This window comes from Stegostoma tigrinum, chromosome 18 (assembly GCF_030684315.1).
Source record: "Stegostoma tigrinum isolate sSteTig4 chromosome 18, sSteTig4.hap1, whole genome shotgun sequence".
Taxonomy (NCBI): Eukaryota; Metazoa; Chordata; class Chondrichthyes; order Orectolobiformes; family Stegostomatidae; genus Stegostoma; species Stegostoma tigrinum.
In genome coordinates this window covers 44,899,986-44,918,286 of record NC_081371.1, presented here as the reverse complement: position 1 = coordinate 44,918,286, position 18,301 = coordinate 44,899,986, and the positions used below count along the sequence as shown (strand labels likewise).

Genomic DNA, 18,301 nt, shown 5'->3' with positions numbered 1-18,301 from the left:
AGGATTTGGAAGCAGAAGTAGGCCATTCAGCCCATTGAGTCTGCATCATCATTGAATAAGATCACAGCTGATCTGATTGGCTCCACTTTCCTCCATGTACCCCATTTCCTTACTCAATTTGTTACTGATTAAAAATATGTCAATTTCAACCTTGAATATGCTTAACAACTCAACCTCTAGTAGTAAATAACTGCACAGATTGGCTACCCTCTGATAGAAGAAATTCCTTCTCAACTCTGTCTTAAGAATGTGCGACCCCCTGCTCTTAGATTATTTCTTCTGCTCCTAGAATCTCCCACAAGGGAAACAACCTTTCCACATCTACATTTTGAAGTCCCCTAAGAATTTTGTATGTTTCAATAAGGTTGCCTCTGATCCTTTGAAATTCCAATGAATACAGGTGCAACATACTCAATTTCTCCTTTAAGACAGTGTCTCCATACTTATGTTCAGCCTAGTGAACCTTCTCTGGACTGCCTGAAATGCAGGTATATTATGTATTAGATTGGGGGCCCCAAACAAAGACTCCATCTTTGGTCTTTGAGTGGTTATCCATGTAAATTGGCCTCCCGCAACTCACTCGTGAGGATCTCATTTGACTGTTCAAACCTTATTTGGAAAATGGGACTTCTTGATCTTTGTTTGGGGGAGGGCAGGAGGAGGTGATAGCCCAGTGGTATTATCACTGGGCTGTTAATCCAGAGACTCAGATAACATTCTGGGCATCAAATCCTGCCATGGTAAATGTTGGAATTTGAATTCAATAAATATCTGGAACTAAGAGCCTAATGATGACCATGGATCCACTGCCGATTGTCAGAAAATCCCATCTGATTCACTAATGTTCTTTAGGGAAGGAAACTGTTTTCCTTACTTGGTCTGGGCCTACATGAGACTCCAGACCCACAGCAATGTAGTTGACTCTGAACTGCCCTCTGGGCAATTAGCGATGGGCAATAAATGCTGCCTAGTCAGCGATGCCCTAATCCCACTAATGAATAAAGGAAGCCCTCAGTGGACATCTCACATGATTTTTCAACTTCCTCACCATGACCTACGTGATTCAAGGGTTGAGAAGATGCTGCCCAAGTTTTCAATTGTGGTAAAGTGTATGAAACAATGTTTGACATCTTTGTTTGTTGCAGCAGAGAGAGCTGAAAACACAGATGGCTGATAAATAGACAAATCCCTATTATTGAGGTGCCAGTTTAAATGGCTTGAGAAAGGGAAGTTATCAGAATGTATGCTTGATTGATAGCAAACAAGGTAGGGTTAAAAATATGTTTACAAAATATCCAAATATTTCTCTAGCTTAAACTGGGACACAGCAGATCACTTAACAGAATTCAAAGTACTTGAACAATATTTCAGTACGATAATTTCTAGATTTGGGTGTATCCAATGCAGGAAAGCAAGCCTTAATAGTTTCATAGCAATTAAGAAGAAGCTCTCTGATGAAGGGTCTAGGCCCGAAACGTCAGCTTTTGTGCTCCTGAGATGCTGCTTGGCCTGCTGTGTTCATCCAGCCTCACATTTTATTATCAAAGAAGAAAATGTCTACCTGGTTTTAATACATCAGGATTAACAGCCAAATATTTTATAAAGTATCCTAAAAGACCACACTTGAAGATTGATTCAGGTTCAGATAAAATTTTGATATTCATTGACTGAAATTGTGTTATTAGGCAGATGCCTATGGAATCCAAATTCTACATTTGAGCAGAAGTATGGAAAAGGTCTCATTATACAATATTTCAGAAAAACTAGCAAACAGAATTGTTGAGATGGTGATCACAACTACCACACAGGAGATTTCCAGAAAGTTTTGTCAGACATAGCAAGTACCTCTAGCATTGAAGAGAGTCCGAAGCTTTTGTACAAATATGAAGCAATTCTCACATATTGATGCTCTTAAGTACGAATGTAATGGATGACACTATCATTAGAACATCCAAACACACCAGGTCAAGAGGAAGATGTGGCCTTCTGTGAGCAGCAACAAAATGTCCAGCTTTCAAATAATTTTGCAAGGAATTTGGCAGACAAGGCCACTGGCAGAGATAGTGTAGTAGAAGGAAGGCTGATGCAGCTGCAAAGAGCCACACACCTGACCCAAACAGACCATATACCATGAACATTTTCTATGGGAGATGATAGCCTAGTGGTATTATTGCTGGATTGTTAATCCGGAGACCTAGATAATGTTCTGGGACCTGGGTTTGAATCCCATCATGGCAGATGGCGGAATTTGAATTCAATAAATATCTGGAATCAAGAGTCTAAAGATGACTGTGAATCCATTGTTGACTGTTGGAAAAACCCATCGGGTTCACGAATGTCATTTACGGAAGGAAACTGCCATCATTACCTGCCTGACCTACATGTGACTCCAGACTCTTAACTGCCCTCTGGGCAATTAGGGATGGGCAATAAATGCTGACCAGCCAGCAAAGCCCTCATCCCTTTAATGAATAAAGAATAAAAGAAATTGCAACAAAGGCTATATGGTATCATACCTGAAGAATATACATTGAGTGACTGACAACCTCAAATTTGATGATCTGAACGATGAGACATACAGGTGGTTCACGCTGTCAATATTATGGAAACTTCAATGCTACTACACTCTCTAAGTGTTTGCAAAATTTCAAAACATCTCTTCTCAGAAAACTGGTGACTTTTTGTTAGTGGCTAAGATTAAATGTAAAAATTTCAACATAGAATTGTTCACCAATTGCACTAGCAGGATTAGTAATGCTAGAGCCCAAGAGAAGTCAATCCTCCTGGATGCTGCAGATAGTCTACATTCTAGACACTGCTGGAAAAGCAACTTCAGGCATATGCACTGACCTTACGCTAATCACAATCTATGGAATCAGTCAAGCATCAATGATGGAACAGAAACTGCAACAAACTATTCAAGAAACACTTGCAGGGCAGGCTTTGAAAGGAGAATGGAATACTTCACTTTCTTCTGTTTTAGTGAAGCTAAAACTTCAGCTCACTCCTGTGGAGTTCAGATAGAAAAGGCTGAACGACCAGCTCAAGATAATGCTAACATTGAGAATACCATGTCTGAGACATGTCTGCTTCAAAGATGATTGAAGAGCTGAAAGAGAAAGCAAGGAATTAGGATGAATTACAAGCTCTGCAGCATCAATCCAACGAAAAGACTGCCAATTTACAAGAAGATCTAGAACTATTCACAGTTAAAACTGATCAAATTCTGCACGAACAGCCACTGAAACATTGGCTTGAACTCAAACAATTCTGGTTAAAGTGCCTGACCTGCAAATGAAAAGGTTGGAGATGCATAGTGTACATAAAGAGCTGGAATTACTCACGATATAATCCTTTCAGAAATAAATGCCAGCAATGATGCCTTGGTGTCCCAAGCAGGACAACGTGGAAACAAAACAACCACTGAAGCAAAAAGTGAAGAAGTCCAGGCATCAAAAAAAAGGAGAATTTGGCAATTAGTAAAGCAGATTATGAACAGGAAAACATCTGTACCACCAAAAGACTAAAACTTTGATAGAATTAAAATTACTCAGAATGGAAAATCAGAAGCTTCAAAATGTGCTGATGTTCTTTAGGAACTAAACAGTAAATGCTCAGAAGATTTGAATCATTAGATTCGGCTACCAGTCAGTGACCAATATGGAAAAAAAGTTAGTTGTAATACATCAGGATGAGCAAAGTCTGGGAAAGAAATTGCAGTCCATGAAATAAAAACATGACAACACGCACAGAAATAAACAATATATTAGCAAACAATAGGCTCACTTGTTATTGTCAATATTCAAACTTTCCTTTGGAAAGGAGGTGACTGTTGTATGTACTCCTTACCTTTAATATAATTCAACTTTATTACCCCATGTGCTATGTGTATACAATTTTGTGGACCTGCTGGCAGTCAGTCTGCTTTGTAATTATGAGTTGCACTCACTGATATCAGTTGGTTTGCTGTGCATATCTTATGATATATTTTACTGCTTTAAATAACTAGCCGACGGATTTACTAGATCCCTGATGAGCAATTAATTATTAAACAACTAATACTAACATGACATGGTGTTGGAGGAAATTAAAGCTGGTGAAAGCAGTGTGTAACTCGATGCTTGGCTGTCAGTTGGAGTATCAGAAGGAAATGTTTTGATGAGATTAGTGATCTTTCCATGTCCTTTGTTCTTCTAAATACATACAATGCTCATATGCACATAAAATAGTGTCTTATTTAAATAACACATGATGGTACTGACAGAAGGCATAATAATGTAAAATAAAAATTATTTGGCTTTCTCAGATCATTTCTTTGATTAATGCATGAACTCTGAAAAATGTTAACTCTGCATTTAAATAGAACATTAACAGAAATTTAATTTAACTACCATGTCCATCCATTTTTACCTTAAGGGTAAGGTCCCGGATGACGTAATGCTCATATTCAGTAACGCTGTTTACAAGAACTTCAACCTTCCCATATATTCCCCGTTTCTCTGGCCAATATAAAACGCATTTCTGTGGCAAAATAATAGACATTTTAAATGTACAATGGTTTAGACATGATACTTGCTTAGGACAGGGTAGAACTATTTTAACAAGTTATATCTTTTCATTCATTTTATTTTGACATTGCATTCTGCTGTTGACACACAGTCTTATTTCAATAAAGCAAACCGTACCACACAAGTGATTTAATGTTCTTAATAATCTGCATCTTGTAGTATCAACTATGTAAGTAGTATGACTTCTTTGTTGGCAGTGACCAGGATAAATGTTCAGGTTCCTGATTTTCATTGTGACTGTAATGACAAATTTAGGACCACTGTCTGGATTTATACTTTGCTCTACCCGAGTCTTCAGAATTTGAGATGCTGAGTGCATCCCACCTAATCATCTCCCAGTGTCTGCTGTGGAGCTCATGGCTCTCGTACAGATTTTTAAGGTAAACATTTGATAGTTGCGTCAGGCCATTTAAGTTTTTAAACTGAATGGAAATTGAGCAGGTGTGAAAGATCAAAGACAAGTCACTACACCTAAAATTGCTCCCTCAGAACCTGATATTGCATTATGGAGTTCACAGTGCTAATTCCAGTAAAATAGAATTGTAGGTAGGGACCTTTATTTGCTTAGCCTGTGAGAAAACCTCCCTTATCTATTTTAAACAAACTTAAATCAACACTTTTTAAATTGTTGACATAAGTGGCGAACTTCTTAGTTTAGCCGAGGCTACATTCTACGCTGTTCAGAAAATGCACTTAAACTTTTGTTCTGTTGCGATTAACCCACTTCACAATAAGCTGCAAGCTTTGATCAATTTATCAGACAAATAAATTGACATAATTACTGTTGTTTGATAGGAATTACTTTGTGTTAATGAGATGCTGAATATCGTAAATGCTGAAAATAAGTGCAGTTTTGTTTATACAGGACACACTATTTCCCGTGTCTGTAACAAAATATGCCTGTTGGCTTGCTTGTTTTTGAAGCAGTGTTAAGACACAGAAACATTTTAATTTAAACGACAGATCCAAATGAGACATGGCCTGGTTTTTCATAACACACAGTGCATTCCTTCACCAGCAAAACCCCCACATTTTATTTCATATGTATACACAAACCACTTAAAATAGACTTAAAAATGAGAAAAATGCATGTGTCAGTTGCGAGAGAACAAAAAATAAATGTTCAAAATGATTTCATGATAGAACATAGCAAAGCACAGCAAGGTAATGCACAGCAGGTCACTAGAAGTGTAAACAAATTGTATCCAATACAAGAATATTGATTAGAGCACAGAGACTTTAAAATTAAACTGCAGAAACAATTAAGAGAACTACAGAGTTTGGTTTAACATGTTGTGAGAGGATTTGCTGCAGAGATTGTTCCAAATGTAACAGCATCACAAGGAGGGGTGCACACAGTCTAATATTGTAATCACTTTGACAAGAATGGTGTGATGAATAAATCACTATATCACATTGTATCAAAAAGAAACCAAGCCTCTGCAGCCTGAACATATCTCTGACTCAACGAATCGACATTTGAACCATATACTGATACAGCCTTCATCTACAAAGTGAAAGTTAAACACAATCCTGAAGTACTCGTATATACCATGATCAAAACAAACACATTTAAATTAAAGCAGCATTTAAGTGCACAGGAGTAAAACTGAAGTATAGATATGAAAGACAATTATACCTGTCCTTGAAGTAGCGCATTAGATGATCATTATCCCAATAGTCATGGAAATCCTCTATTTCCCATGTCTCTCATCTTTGCTGTGCAGAGTAGTGATTGGTACCTTCTTAAATTTCATTCAATGAACAGCATTTATTTATTGTGTGATATATTTGTTTTATCAGAGCTGGAATCAAAGTGAGCAGTTCATGCTCCTCCCTCTCATTGTGATCTGATTTTATTGTTAATATCGTCAGAAGTACAGAATAAATCTATTATTGTCTGCTGCAGATCATGAAACAAATCAACCCCTTCTGATTCACAGAGATAAAGGAGCTATTTAGTTATCAAAGCTTTTAGCTACATCAAGGGTGTTTTTCTTGACTCTGTACCAAATACACCATCAACATTCAAAACTGGGTGGACAATGTGGTCAACCTATTCATACAAACATATCCTACTGATTGTCTCATGCAACATTGCTCTGCCTTTACAAGTTATTTATAACTTCTTTCAAATTGTTCGAGTTAAAGGGCATTGTTCAATCAGTTTAGTGCTGGGAATATCTTAAATTACATTAGCCTGTTTCAGGGATAACTCTCTAGCTTGTAAACCACATTTTTGTGGGTTCAGATACAACTGCTTAGTCTTGAGCACAAAATCAAGGCTTTCTTTTTACTCATTCATGCAATGTGGGAGTTTCTGACTGGGCCAGCATTTATTGCTTATCCCTAGGTGCCCTTGTGGACATGGTGGTGAGCTGCCTATTAAACTGCTGTAATCCACTTGAATAGGTGAACCTGCAATGCCGTTAAGGATGGCATTCCAGGATTTTGACCCAGTGACAATATATATTTTTCTAAGTCAGGAAAGTGAGTGGCTTGGAGAGAAACTTGTCAGTATTCCCATGTCTCTGCTGCCCTTGTCCTTCTGGATGGAAATGGGCATGGATTTGGAAGGTGTGATCTCAGCAGCGTTGTGAATGTCTATAGTGCATCTTGCAGATGGTACACACTGCTGTTGCCAAGTGTTGATGGTGGAGGGAGCAAATGTTTGTGGATATGGTGGCAATCAAGCTGGATATTTTGTCCTCAATGGTGTCATTTTGAGAAATGCTATTGAGGCTGAACTCATTCAGGCAAGTTGGGAGGCCAGCCTTGTGCCTTGTAGATGATTCACAGGCTTTGAGGAGTCACTCACTACAGGTTGTTTTAACCTCTGAGCTGTCTTATTGCACTATGTTTATATGATTAATCCAGTTCAGTTTCTGGTCAATTGTACCTCATAAATGTAAAGTTGCCACAGTTGCAGAAAGCCATAGGGCTGCTCTCCCATTAGAGGAAAATGGCTGATGGTAAGTTTAATCTGAGGTTTACATGAGTCAGGCAAGGGAAAAGGTAGGACCTTAATGGGGATCGGTTAGCTCAGTTAGCTGGACAGCTGGTTTGCAGTGCAGGATGATGTCAACAGCATGTGTTCAATTCCTGCACAAGCTGAGGTTACCAATGGTAACCACTGAGATATTGATAGTGGGGTTCGCTGACAGCCACACTATTGGATTTCAAGGGATGCTGGTTAGATTCTTGCTTGTTGGAAAAATGTTCAGTGCCTCGTATTTCTGTAGTGCAAATGTTACTTGCCACTCGTCAGTTCAAGCCTGGATATTGTCCAACTCTTTCAGTATTTGGACACGGGGTGCTTCAGTATCTCAGGAGTTGCAAATGGTAAGGAACATTATACATTCATTAGCTAACATCCTCAATTCTGACCTTACATGGGTGGGAAAGTCATTGAGAAAGCAACTGATGATGGTTGAGCCTAAGACACTACCCTTAGGATTCCCCGGATATGAGATGACTGACCTCCAACAAACACAGCTTCTTTTGTATCAGTTTGACCCCAAACAGCAAAGCATTTTTGTCTTGAATCCCATTGACTCTGGTTTTGCAATGGCTCATTGATGCCATATTGAGTCAAGTGCAACCGGGATGTCAAAGGCAATCACTCTCACCACACCTCTGGAAATTGGTTGTTTCATCCATGTTTGAATTAAAGCCGTAATGAGATCAAGAGCTGAGTGGTCCTAGAGGAACCCCAACAGTGCATCAATGAGTAGGTTACTCCGAGACAAATGTTTTTTGAAGCACTGTTACCTTCCATCACTTTATTGATGTTCAAGAGCAGACTGATTGAATGGTAAATGGCTGGGTTGGATTTGCCTTGCCATTGGTGTACAGGACACACGTGAGCTAACAAGGTGTAGAGCTGGATGAACACAGCAGGTCAAGCAGCATCAGAGGAGCAGGAAAGCTGACGTTTCAGCTCGGGATTCTTCTTCAGAAATGGGGGAGGGGAAGGGGATTCCGAAATAAATAGAGACAGAGGGGGAGGCAGATGGAAGATGGATAAAGGAGCAGATAACTCATTACACTTTGTGAGGTACAAAGTTTTCTGCTCTCTGACTGGCATATGGACATTAAACCCTAAGAAATTGTCCCAAATAATTCTGCAAACATATCTTCCACGAATTTTGCCAAACTGATTTGTCCAATCGATATGAAATTTAATAACACGGATGATTATTGCAGCATCTTTCTTATAGGGCTTCATTATTTCTGCCAGCGTATTGTGTCTTACTGTTAGTGAACCTATAAATACTCTGAAGTAACATAATGCAAGTTGGAGGAACGGCATCCCATCTTCCACTTTGGGAACTAGTAGCCTTCTGTACTCAATATTAAGTTTAATAATTTTAGAGCCTGAACTTCTTTTTCCATGCTTTTTATCCATCCTCGTGTCCCAGGTCCTGTAAATGTCAAAGGCTGCTTTTAGCACAACCAACCCATTTCATGTACTCACAGCCCCCTTTAAGACCTAACTAGCTTTTCTTCTTACAAGCCGAAAGAACTGCAGATGCTGTAAATCAGAAACAAAAACAGAAGTTGCAGAAAAAGCTCAGTAGGTCTGGCAGCGTCTGTGAAAAGGGATCAAAGTTAATGTTTGAGGCCCAGTGACCCTTCTCAGAACTGATGTTGGCTGGGAAAATGTTGGTCTATATGCAGAAGATAGGGTAGGGACGGGGGTAAGGAGTAAAAAATAGGTGGGGATAGGCCCCAAAGGAAGAAAAGAACAGTTGGACATACGAGGGAGTGGATAACAACCTGGATGGGAGTGTGAATAGCTGTTAATGGGGACTGTTAGTGGCTGACAATGGGTGGTGTGTAATGGCAGACTATGTGATAACAAGGTCTGGTGTGTGGGATAGGGGGCTAGGATTTGGAAGAGTTCAGACTCTAAAAATACTGAACTTGATATTCAGTCTGGAGGACTGCAGGATCCCCAGGCAGAAAATAAAGTCTTGTTCTTCCGGCTTGCACTGAGTTTCGCTGGAACACGGCAGCCAGCCAAGGATAGAGATGTTGGCCAGGGAATATGGTGGTGTATTAAAATGGCAGGCAACTGGAAGCCCAGGGTCTTTTTTGCGTGCAGAATGTAGATGTTCTGCAAAGTGGTCATCCAGTCTATTCTTCATTTCCCCAATGAAGAGGAGACTATGCTGTGAGCAGTGAATGCAGTGGACTACATTGTGTGAAGTGTAGGTAAAGTGCTGCTTCACCTGGAAGGTATGTTTGGGCCCTTGGATTCCGGGGAGGGAAGATGTAAATGGGCAGGTGTTGCACTTTTGCTGGTTACAGGGGCAGGTGCCGTAGGGCTGTGGGGAGGTGTTGGGGAGGTGTTGGTCATGAAGGAAGTGTGGACCAGACTGTTCCGGAGGGAACAGTCCCTTCGGAAGGTGGTCAAGGGAGGGGAGGGGAACATGTGTCCGGTGGTGGCATCTCGCTGGACGTGGCGGAAATGGCGGCTGATGGTCTTCTGGATGTGGATGCGGGCTAGTTTTACTTCTTCCCATGCTTACTATAACAGTCCTTTTACTGCTTAACATTTTCCCTCTCTCTCTCTGTCTTCGTCCTATCCCCACCTATCACTCCACAACCCCAACATCCCAGCATGTCACCAGCATGAATACCACTTATTCCGAGATGTTTTCAGTTATGACAAATGCTGATTGGACTCAATACATTAACTATGTTTTCTCTCTACTGAAGCTTCCAGATCTGCTGAGTTTCTCCAGCAGTTTCTGCTTTTGTTTTAGATTTCCAGTATTGTTTCAGATTTCCAATATCTGCTGTTCTTTGTTATACATTATTGAGTTCGTACCTTTGCTATTCGGTATCTCTACCAAAATTGATTTTGCATCTTGATTTTCTGAATTATGGTACACTATCACTCCTATACTGACTTACTTTTACAGATCTTTTAAAAAATTTCTTGCAGAGTTGCTGCAGCTCTCAGTGAGTTCCCTTTACTTGCAATGCTATTTCTTTTTAATTGCAAAATGTCGCTTGTAAGTATATAAATCTGTTAGGCTCTTACCTCATTTTTTTCTTTCAGCTTGGTAATCATTACAATCACAGGACAGTCCTCCTGCCAAACCATCCGCCAGAAGTCATTCACTGTATTGATCATAGGGCCCTGAGTAGCAATATATGCCCTCTGCTGACCACGATAACCCTGAATGACATGGAAAGGCCAGTGTAACTTGGTTATACAAAAAAAAAGCAGCACATAACTCATTGCTGCGTGAATCCCTTTTGCGCAATGAGCAGTGGCAGGAAGCATTCATGAGCCAAGTCAATCAGAAATACTTTTCACATCACATCACTTCGATAAAAGCAATAACAACTATAAGTCACCGCCATGTTCATGCACTTCCCAAAGCCATAATACGTTAACCTTAGCAACAGTTAGATTAGACTCCCTACAGTGTGGAAACAGGCTCTTCGGCCCAACAAGTCCTCACCACCCCTTGAAGCATCCAACCCAGACCCATCCCCCTATAACCCACACACCCCTGAACACTACGGGCAATTTAGCATGGCCAATCCACCTAACCTGCACATCTTTGAACTGTGAGAGGAAACTGGAGCACCCAGAGGAAACCCACACAGACATGGGGAGAATGTGCAAATTCCACACAGACAGTCGCCCGAGGCGGGAATCAAACCCGGGTCCTTGGTGCTGTGAGGCTGCAGTGCTAACCACTGAGCCACTGACTTGTGGAATCACCTCACATTGTACGTATCAGAGAGTTGACTTTGACAATTACATGTATAAGATAAAACAATCTTTACTAAATTACATTAGAAATATGATTCTATTGTATATTATTATCATAAATTAGTGCATTTCTACACATTATCAATTGCCCAATCAACAAAAAAATCTGTTAATGAGAGTGGCTTCAATTCAAAGAGAGATTTTGCTTTGATTGGAAACCAAAATCTCCACCAGAGGACCCATTTATTCCTAAGACATTTGACAATTATGTTGCATTGTTGCAAAAAAAAATTGAAATAACAATTAATAAAAAGAAAAGCTTAAATTCACACTGGTGGTGATCCTGATCATTAGCACTAACTTTGACAGGAAAGCTGTTAAACTCTCTTAGGATGGTTTTATGCAAAGGCTTACTACAAAATTATAAGTACTGGGCTAATCTTTGTTTGTGGATTTAAATTGTAATTACTACTCCAATCCTGCTATTTGTCAATAGAACGAATTAGCTGGGTTGAACTAAATCTGTTAACAATTTGATTTTTTAAGTTAATGATAAATATTAATAAAATTGTCAATTAGCTGTTTGTTAACTCAATTAATCACCATCTTTTTGGCAGGCAGACAGGATAAGATGCAACAAACCATCAATTTTCACCGAAAAGAGTGGACAAGGTAAGGCCAATGAGACAAGCAGTCAGTATCACCAAGAGGAGCAGGTGAGGGCCACATTACACGCAGTCAGTGTCACTGAGCGGAGTGGCTGAGGTGAGGACCTTGTGACAGGCAGTTGGTATCAAGTCTGGAAACTTGTGGCACTTCAAAGAGTACAGACAAGATAAGAGAGGAAAATAATAAGATGGGAAATGAGGGTCAGAGAATGCTCAAAGAGATTGATGGAAAAACAATAGGAACACTCTGAAAATCAAGATTAGATGCAAAGATAGCAAAATGACATAACTAAAGGTTTCGTATCAGAATATGTATAGAATTCATAAACAAATTAACAGCACACATTGAAATAAATACATACAGGAACAAAAACAAAGTTGCTGGAAAAGCTCAGCAGGTCTGGCAGCATCTGTGGAGGAGAAAACAGAGTTAACGTTTCGGGTCCAGTGACCCTTCCTCAATAATAAATACATATATCGGAGAACCCTTATACAGACATGTTTTGAAGATGACAAGGATTGGGCCCTGAACACTGACAGTTAGGTCACATTCAAGAGAAGTATAGAGGTGGTAGTGTAGCACTGTTAATCAAGGATGGCATTTGTGAAACAATTAAAATTGACCATGGTTCAACAGATCAGAATATAGAACCAGTTTGGGTAGACATGAGAAATAGTAAGGTAAAGAAGTAACTAATGGGTGTGTTCTACAGACACCTAAAGTAGCTACAACATGTAACAAATTATAATGGTGACTTTAATTTACATATAGGCTGGAAAAATCAGATTGCAGTCGTAGCCTGGATGAAGAGTTCATACAATGTTTTCAAGATAGTTCTTTTTTGGAGTAGCACCATGTTTTGGAACCAATCAGCGAGCTGGTTAGATTTAACTTAGTATGGTGTAATGTGATAAGATTAATTAAAAACATTTCAGTTAACTCACCTCTAGGTCACAATGATCACAATCAAATTGAATTGTACATCCAGTTTGAAAAGGAGAAGATTAGGTCTACTAGTAGTATTGCACATTTATCTGTTTCAACATTAGAAAGTGCCCTTTCAGGTAAGAGATGAGGAGAAAACTTTCGTTCTAAAGCGTTTGCAACCTTGGAACCCACTGCTCCAAAAGGTGGTGAAGGTTAGGTCACTGAATATTTTTAAGGCAGAGGTATATTGATTCTCACTACACAAGGGAAGCATGGATTATCAGGATAAAAGGGAATGTAGAATCCAAAACGAACATAAACAGAGCAGCTGTGATCTTACTGAATGGCGAACCAGGCTTGAAGAGCTATTTCCCCTCCTATTTCATATGTTCGTTTGTTTGTAATTGTTGAAAACAAGGTTTGTTTTTTTTTCAATTCCCTGTTTATCTCATACAACTATGTTTAAATTGTTTACATTTTTTAGCTTTATCATTCCCTGTTTCTAGATTTAGTAAATTAAATTTGTTGCCATTTAAAAGGTTGTGGTTACACTTTAAAATGCATGGACAGCATGCATCCAATGAGAAATCACCAGACACTCACTGAGATCACAAGCACTAGCACCACATTTAATTCTATGGTGAATACGGTTGCATAACTGGACAGAAACATTAACACAAACAATGCAGAATATGAATGCAACCAGTCCACTTACTTACCCTAATGTAGTTGGCATTAATGTAGGTATTGCTAACAGGTTCATCATCACTCTTTGGTATAAGGCATACTCTGCTATGTGGGTCTAAGAGAGAGAGAAAAAAAATGAGCCCGAAATAGAGAGAGTTTTTTGTAACGCTTGTGTTTTCTACAACTTAAAACAATCTGATGCATTATAGAGCGATTTTCACAATTTTCAATTTAGTTGCAACTCTGGCATAGTCAATTCTGAAGAGGAGTGCAACTGCTTACAAGAGATCATTAATCAGCATGTAGATAAGGTAAATAATGTAACATAGATTAACATCAGGTAATATATTTTGGTAGGAAGAGTAGGAAGATCACTTGTTAATTGGAAGCTACAAGTTTAGGTAGGTCAAGGAACAAAGTGACCTCAGGTCACAAATAGAGCCATACAGTCATACAGCATGGAAACAGAACCTTTGGTCCAACCAGTCCATGCTGAACAGAAGCCCAAACTAATCTAGTCCCACCTGCCTGCTCCTGGCCCATATCCCTCCAAACTTTTCCTATTCATACACCTATCCAAATGTCTTTTAAACATTGTAATTGTACCCACATCCACCACTTCCTCAGGAAGTTCATTCCACACACGGGCCACCCTATCTATTAAAAAAATTGCCTCTCACATCATTTTTAAATCTCTCTCCCCTCACCATAAAAATGTGCCACCTAGTCTTGAAATCCATCTTCCTAGGGAAAAGACAACCACTACTAATTATATCTATACCCCTCATTTTTAAAGAATTTCTGAAAGGTTTCCTGTCAACCTGCTACATTCCAATGAAATAAGTCTCAGCCTATCCACCTTTCTCTATAACTTGAACCTTCAATACCCGGCAACAACCTGATGTATCTGTTCTGAACCCTCCAGCTTAATAATATCCTTCCTATAACTGGATGACCAGAGCTGGACACAGTACTCCAGAAGATGCCTCACTAAAGTACTATACGATCTCTACATGGCTTCCCAACTCCTCTACTGACTAACAGTTTTGCCTTAGGTTAGCAAGTCCATAGGAAATGCAAAGTCTCATGTTTGCCTTACTTTCACTGGGTTACTACAGATGGTAGCTTCTCTATTTGGAACTTTTCTTTATTGTAGAAATGTACTTTTTTGACTATTTTGAAATATTCCTTTAAATGTTGGTCACTGTTTCTCTACTGTTCTATTTCCTGGCCTAGTATCTCACTTCACTTTAGCTAGCTCAGCTTTTATGCCCACTTATTTTCCCTGATATAAGTTTGAAATGCTAGCACTAGACCCATGTTTCTCCCTTTCAAACTAAATGCAAAATTCAATTATGTTATTATCACTGCAACCTAGATGTGCCTTTGCCCTGAGGTCATTAAGTAATCTAGTCACATATGGAGAATTCACTACTGCAGGGATTGGTTGAAATGAATCATATAGGTCCCTTTAAGTTGAAGCTAGACAAGCCAACAAGAGAGAAATGAACTGATTATGATAGATTCAGTTGGGGAGAGATGACAGGAAGTTTCAGTACAGCATAAATGTTGTAAGCACTTGTATGGTTGATTACTCTGCTTCTGTAATGTATATTCTTGGTAACTGAATGTCATTTGAACTAAAGGAAATTCATTTTAAGATATTACCAAACAAAAATGCGAAGGTATAAGATTTAGCAGATTTAGAAGGATCCATAGCCACTTTTGAAATAGCCAATAGGTGGACTTAATGCATACCAAACAAAACTACATTCCAGACAAAGCATTTCAATACAATATTTATATAATCATTCCTTATACTTAATCAAATAGCCAGCATTAACTTATTGACTCATTTTTCAGTAGCACCGGCAAAGGACAAATTGAGCATTTTTGCCCAGCATTCTTAAATGAACTGATAAAACTAACTTCCTGACAACAAAAGGCCTTAACTCCCTTTGAAGTAAATAGTCATTCATTCTTAACCTCTACTTGGAAGAATAATGCAGCAGTTTTTTTTTAAATGTAAAAATAAAAGTGGCACAAATTTCATGAATTGTGATAGTGGAACTATTTTATTGTACAGTCATCAGTTACTTGGTTTCCTCTTTTACCGTGGGAAATGTAATAATCAAAAAGCAGTTAGATTACGTGCAGTTAATGACCCCATGCCAAAATCTTGAGGAAAAAGTGCATTTATGTCATGACATGAAATATCATTACTGCAGATGTGCAAGAGCACTGACAAAAGTAAAACGTAATCTTCACTGTGTCCTTTGATGTGCCAAGCAAGATGGAAAACACACCTCAATTAACACCCATTAACCTTGACCTTAAACTGGCAATTACTACACCATAACAAATTTTTTTGGCCACTCAACTCTTCTCAATCTCTAATGGCCAGTGTCTTACCAATGAGAGAACAGGAAGCCTCCCAGTTCCTTTATTGTGGATAAAATTGTTTCCATAAGAATCTTGTTGCTACGTGACCATGCCAATCACTCCACCTTTTTTATTACAGAACGATGAGATCACTTAGAATTCTAAAATGTTCCTTATGCAGGGGAATGACACGCACATTGATTTTCAAGAGTTTCTTAAGAAAAAAATACTTTTGTCTGAAAGACATGGTTGTAAATTGTTGACTATCAGTGCTGTAACTTAATCAAGTTGGTTAATGGGCAATTGGTCAGGGCCTTGAGCGCAGGAGTTGGGACATCATGTTTTGGCTGTACAAAACATTGAAAAGGACACATTTGGATTTTTCTTTTAAACAATCCCTCCAGTGTGCGAATAGGCCCTTTGGCCCATCAAGTCCACACCAACCCTTGGAGCATCCCACCCAGACCCATCCCCTTACAATCCACCTAATCTACACATTCCTGAACACTACAGGCAATTTACCATAACCAATTCATCTAACCTAGACATCTTTGGACTGTAGGAGGAAACTGGAGCACCTGGAGAAAACCCATGCAGACACAGGGAGAACATGCAAACTCCAAACAGGCAGCTGCCCGAGGCTGGAATTGAACTGGGGTCCCTGGTGCTGTGAGGCAGCAGTGCTAACCACTGAGCCACCATGCTGCCCCATTCTTGTACTATGCTGCTCGCCCTGCTATAGGAAGGATGTTATTAAATTAGAAAGGGTGCAAAATAGATTTAGAAAGATGTGACCAAGACTGGAAGGTTTGAGTTACAAGGAGGGGCTGGATAGTTTGGGACTTTTTTCCCCCTGGTGTGTAGGAAGCTGAGAGGTGGCTTTATAGAGGTTTATAAAATAACAAGGGACACAGATAAAGTGAAGAGTCAAGGTCTTTTCCCCAGAGTAGAGGAATCCAAAACTACAGGTAACAGGTTTAAGAATAACAAAGTGTAGATCTGGATGAACACAGCAGGCCAAGCAGCATCTTAGGAGCAGAAAAGCTGATGTTTCGGGCCTAGACCCTTCATCAGAAATGGGGGTGGGGGAGAGGGTTCTGAAATAAATAGGGAGAGGGGGGGAGGCAGATCGAAGATGGATACAAGAGAAGATAGGTGGAGAGGAGACAGACATGTTAAAGAGGGGGGGATGGAGCCAGTAGAGGTGAATGAAGGTGGGGACGTAGGGCAGGGATAGGTCAGTCCGGGGAGGACGGACAGGCCAAGGGGGCGGGATGAGGTTAGTAGGTAGGAAATGGGGGTGCGGCTTCAGGTCGGAGGAGGGGATAGGTGAGAGGAAGAACAGGTTAGGGAGGTAAGGACAAGCTGGGCTGGTTTTGGGATGCAGTGGGGGGAGGGGAGATTTTGAAGCTTGTGAAATCCACATTGTTACCATTGAGCTGCAGGGTTCCCAAGTGGAATATGAGATGCTGTTCCTGCAACTGTTCCTCTGGCCTGGTGTACATCGGGGAAACCAAGCGGAAGCTTGGGGGCCGCTTTGCATAACACCTTTGTTCATTTTGGACTCAACAACTGCACCTCCCAGTCGTGAACCATTTCAACTCCCCCTCCCATTCCTTAGACAACATGTCCATCCTGGGCCTCCTGCAGTGCCACAACGATGCCACCCGAAGGTTGCAGGAACAGCAACTCATATTCTGCAACTCATATTCCGCTTGGGAAACCTGCAGTCCAATGGTATCAATGTGTGTTTCACAAGCTTCAAAATCTCCCCTCCCTCCACCACATTCCAAAACCAGCCCAGCTCATCCCCGCCTCCCTAACCTGTTCTTCCTCTCAGCTATCCACTCCTCCCACCTCAAGCCACATCCCCATTTCCCACCTACTAACCTCATCCTGCCCCCCTTGATCTGTCCATCCTCCCCGGACTGATCTATCCCCTCCCTACCTCCACACCAACACTCACCTCTACTGACTCCAGCCCCGCCTCTTTGACTTGTCTGTCTCCTCTCCACCTATCTTCTCCTCTATCCATCTTCGATCCGCCTCCCCCTCTCTTCCTATTTATTTCAGAGCCCTCTCCTCCTCCTCCGTTTCTGAAGAAGGGTCTAGGCCTGAAACGTCTGCTTTTCTGCTCCTAAGATACTGCTTGGCCTGCTATGATCATCCAGATCTACACCTTGTTATCGCGGATTCTCCAGCATCTGCAGTTCCTATTATCTTTGGTAACAGGATTTAATTGACCGAGGAAAGAATTCAAAGGGACCTGAGAGGCAACTTTTTCACACAGAGAGTGGTGTGTATACAGAAAGAGCTGCTAGGGGAAGTGGGA

The 18,301-nt window shown here is 40.2% G+C and overlaps 1 protein-coding gene across 6 annotated transcripts in view; it reads right to left on the bottom strand.

The window, feature by feature from the left end:
* Positions 1-18,301, bottom strand: part of LOC125460908 (receptor-type tyrosine-protein phosphatase R-like) — a 200,263-nt gene that overhangs the window by 38,226 nt on the left and 143,736 nt on the right. For all 6 annotated transcript variants that reach the window (XM_059652486.1, XM_048549121.2, XM_048549117.2 and 3 more), the window contains 3 exons: positions 13,620-13,702; positions 10,621-10,758; positions 4,411-4,521 (listed from right to left, as the gene is read on the bottom strand). In XM_059652486.1, coding sequence (XP_059508469.1) covers positions 4,411-4,521; positions 10,621-10,758; positions 13,620-13,702 — 332 coding nt within the window. The remainder of the gene's footprint in view (positions 1-4,410; positions 4,522-10,620; positions 10,759-13,619; positions 13,703-18,301) is intronic.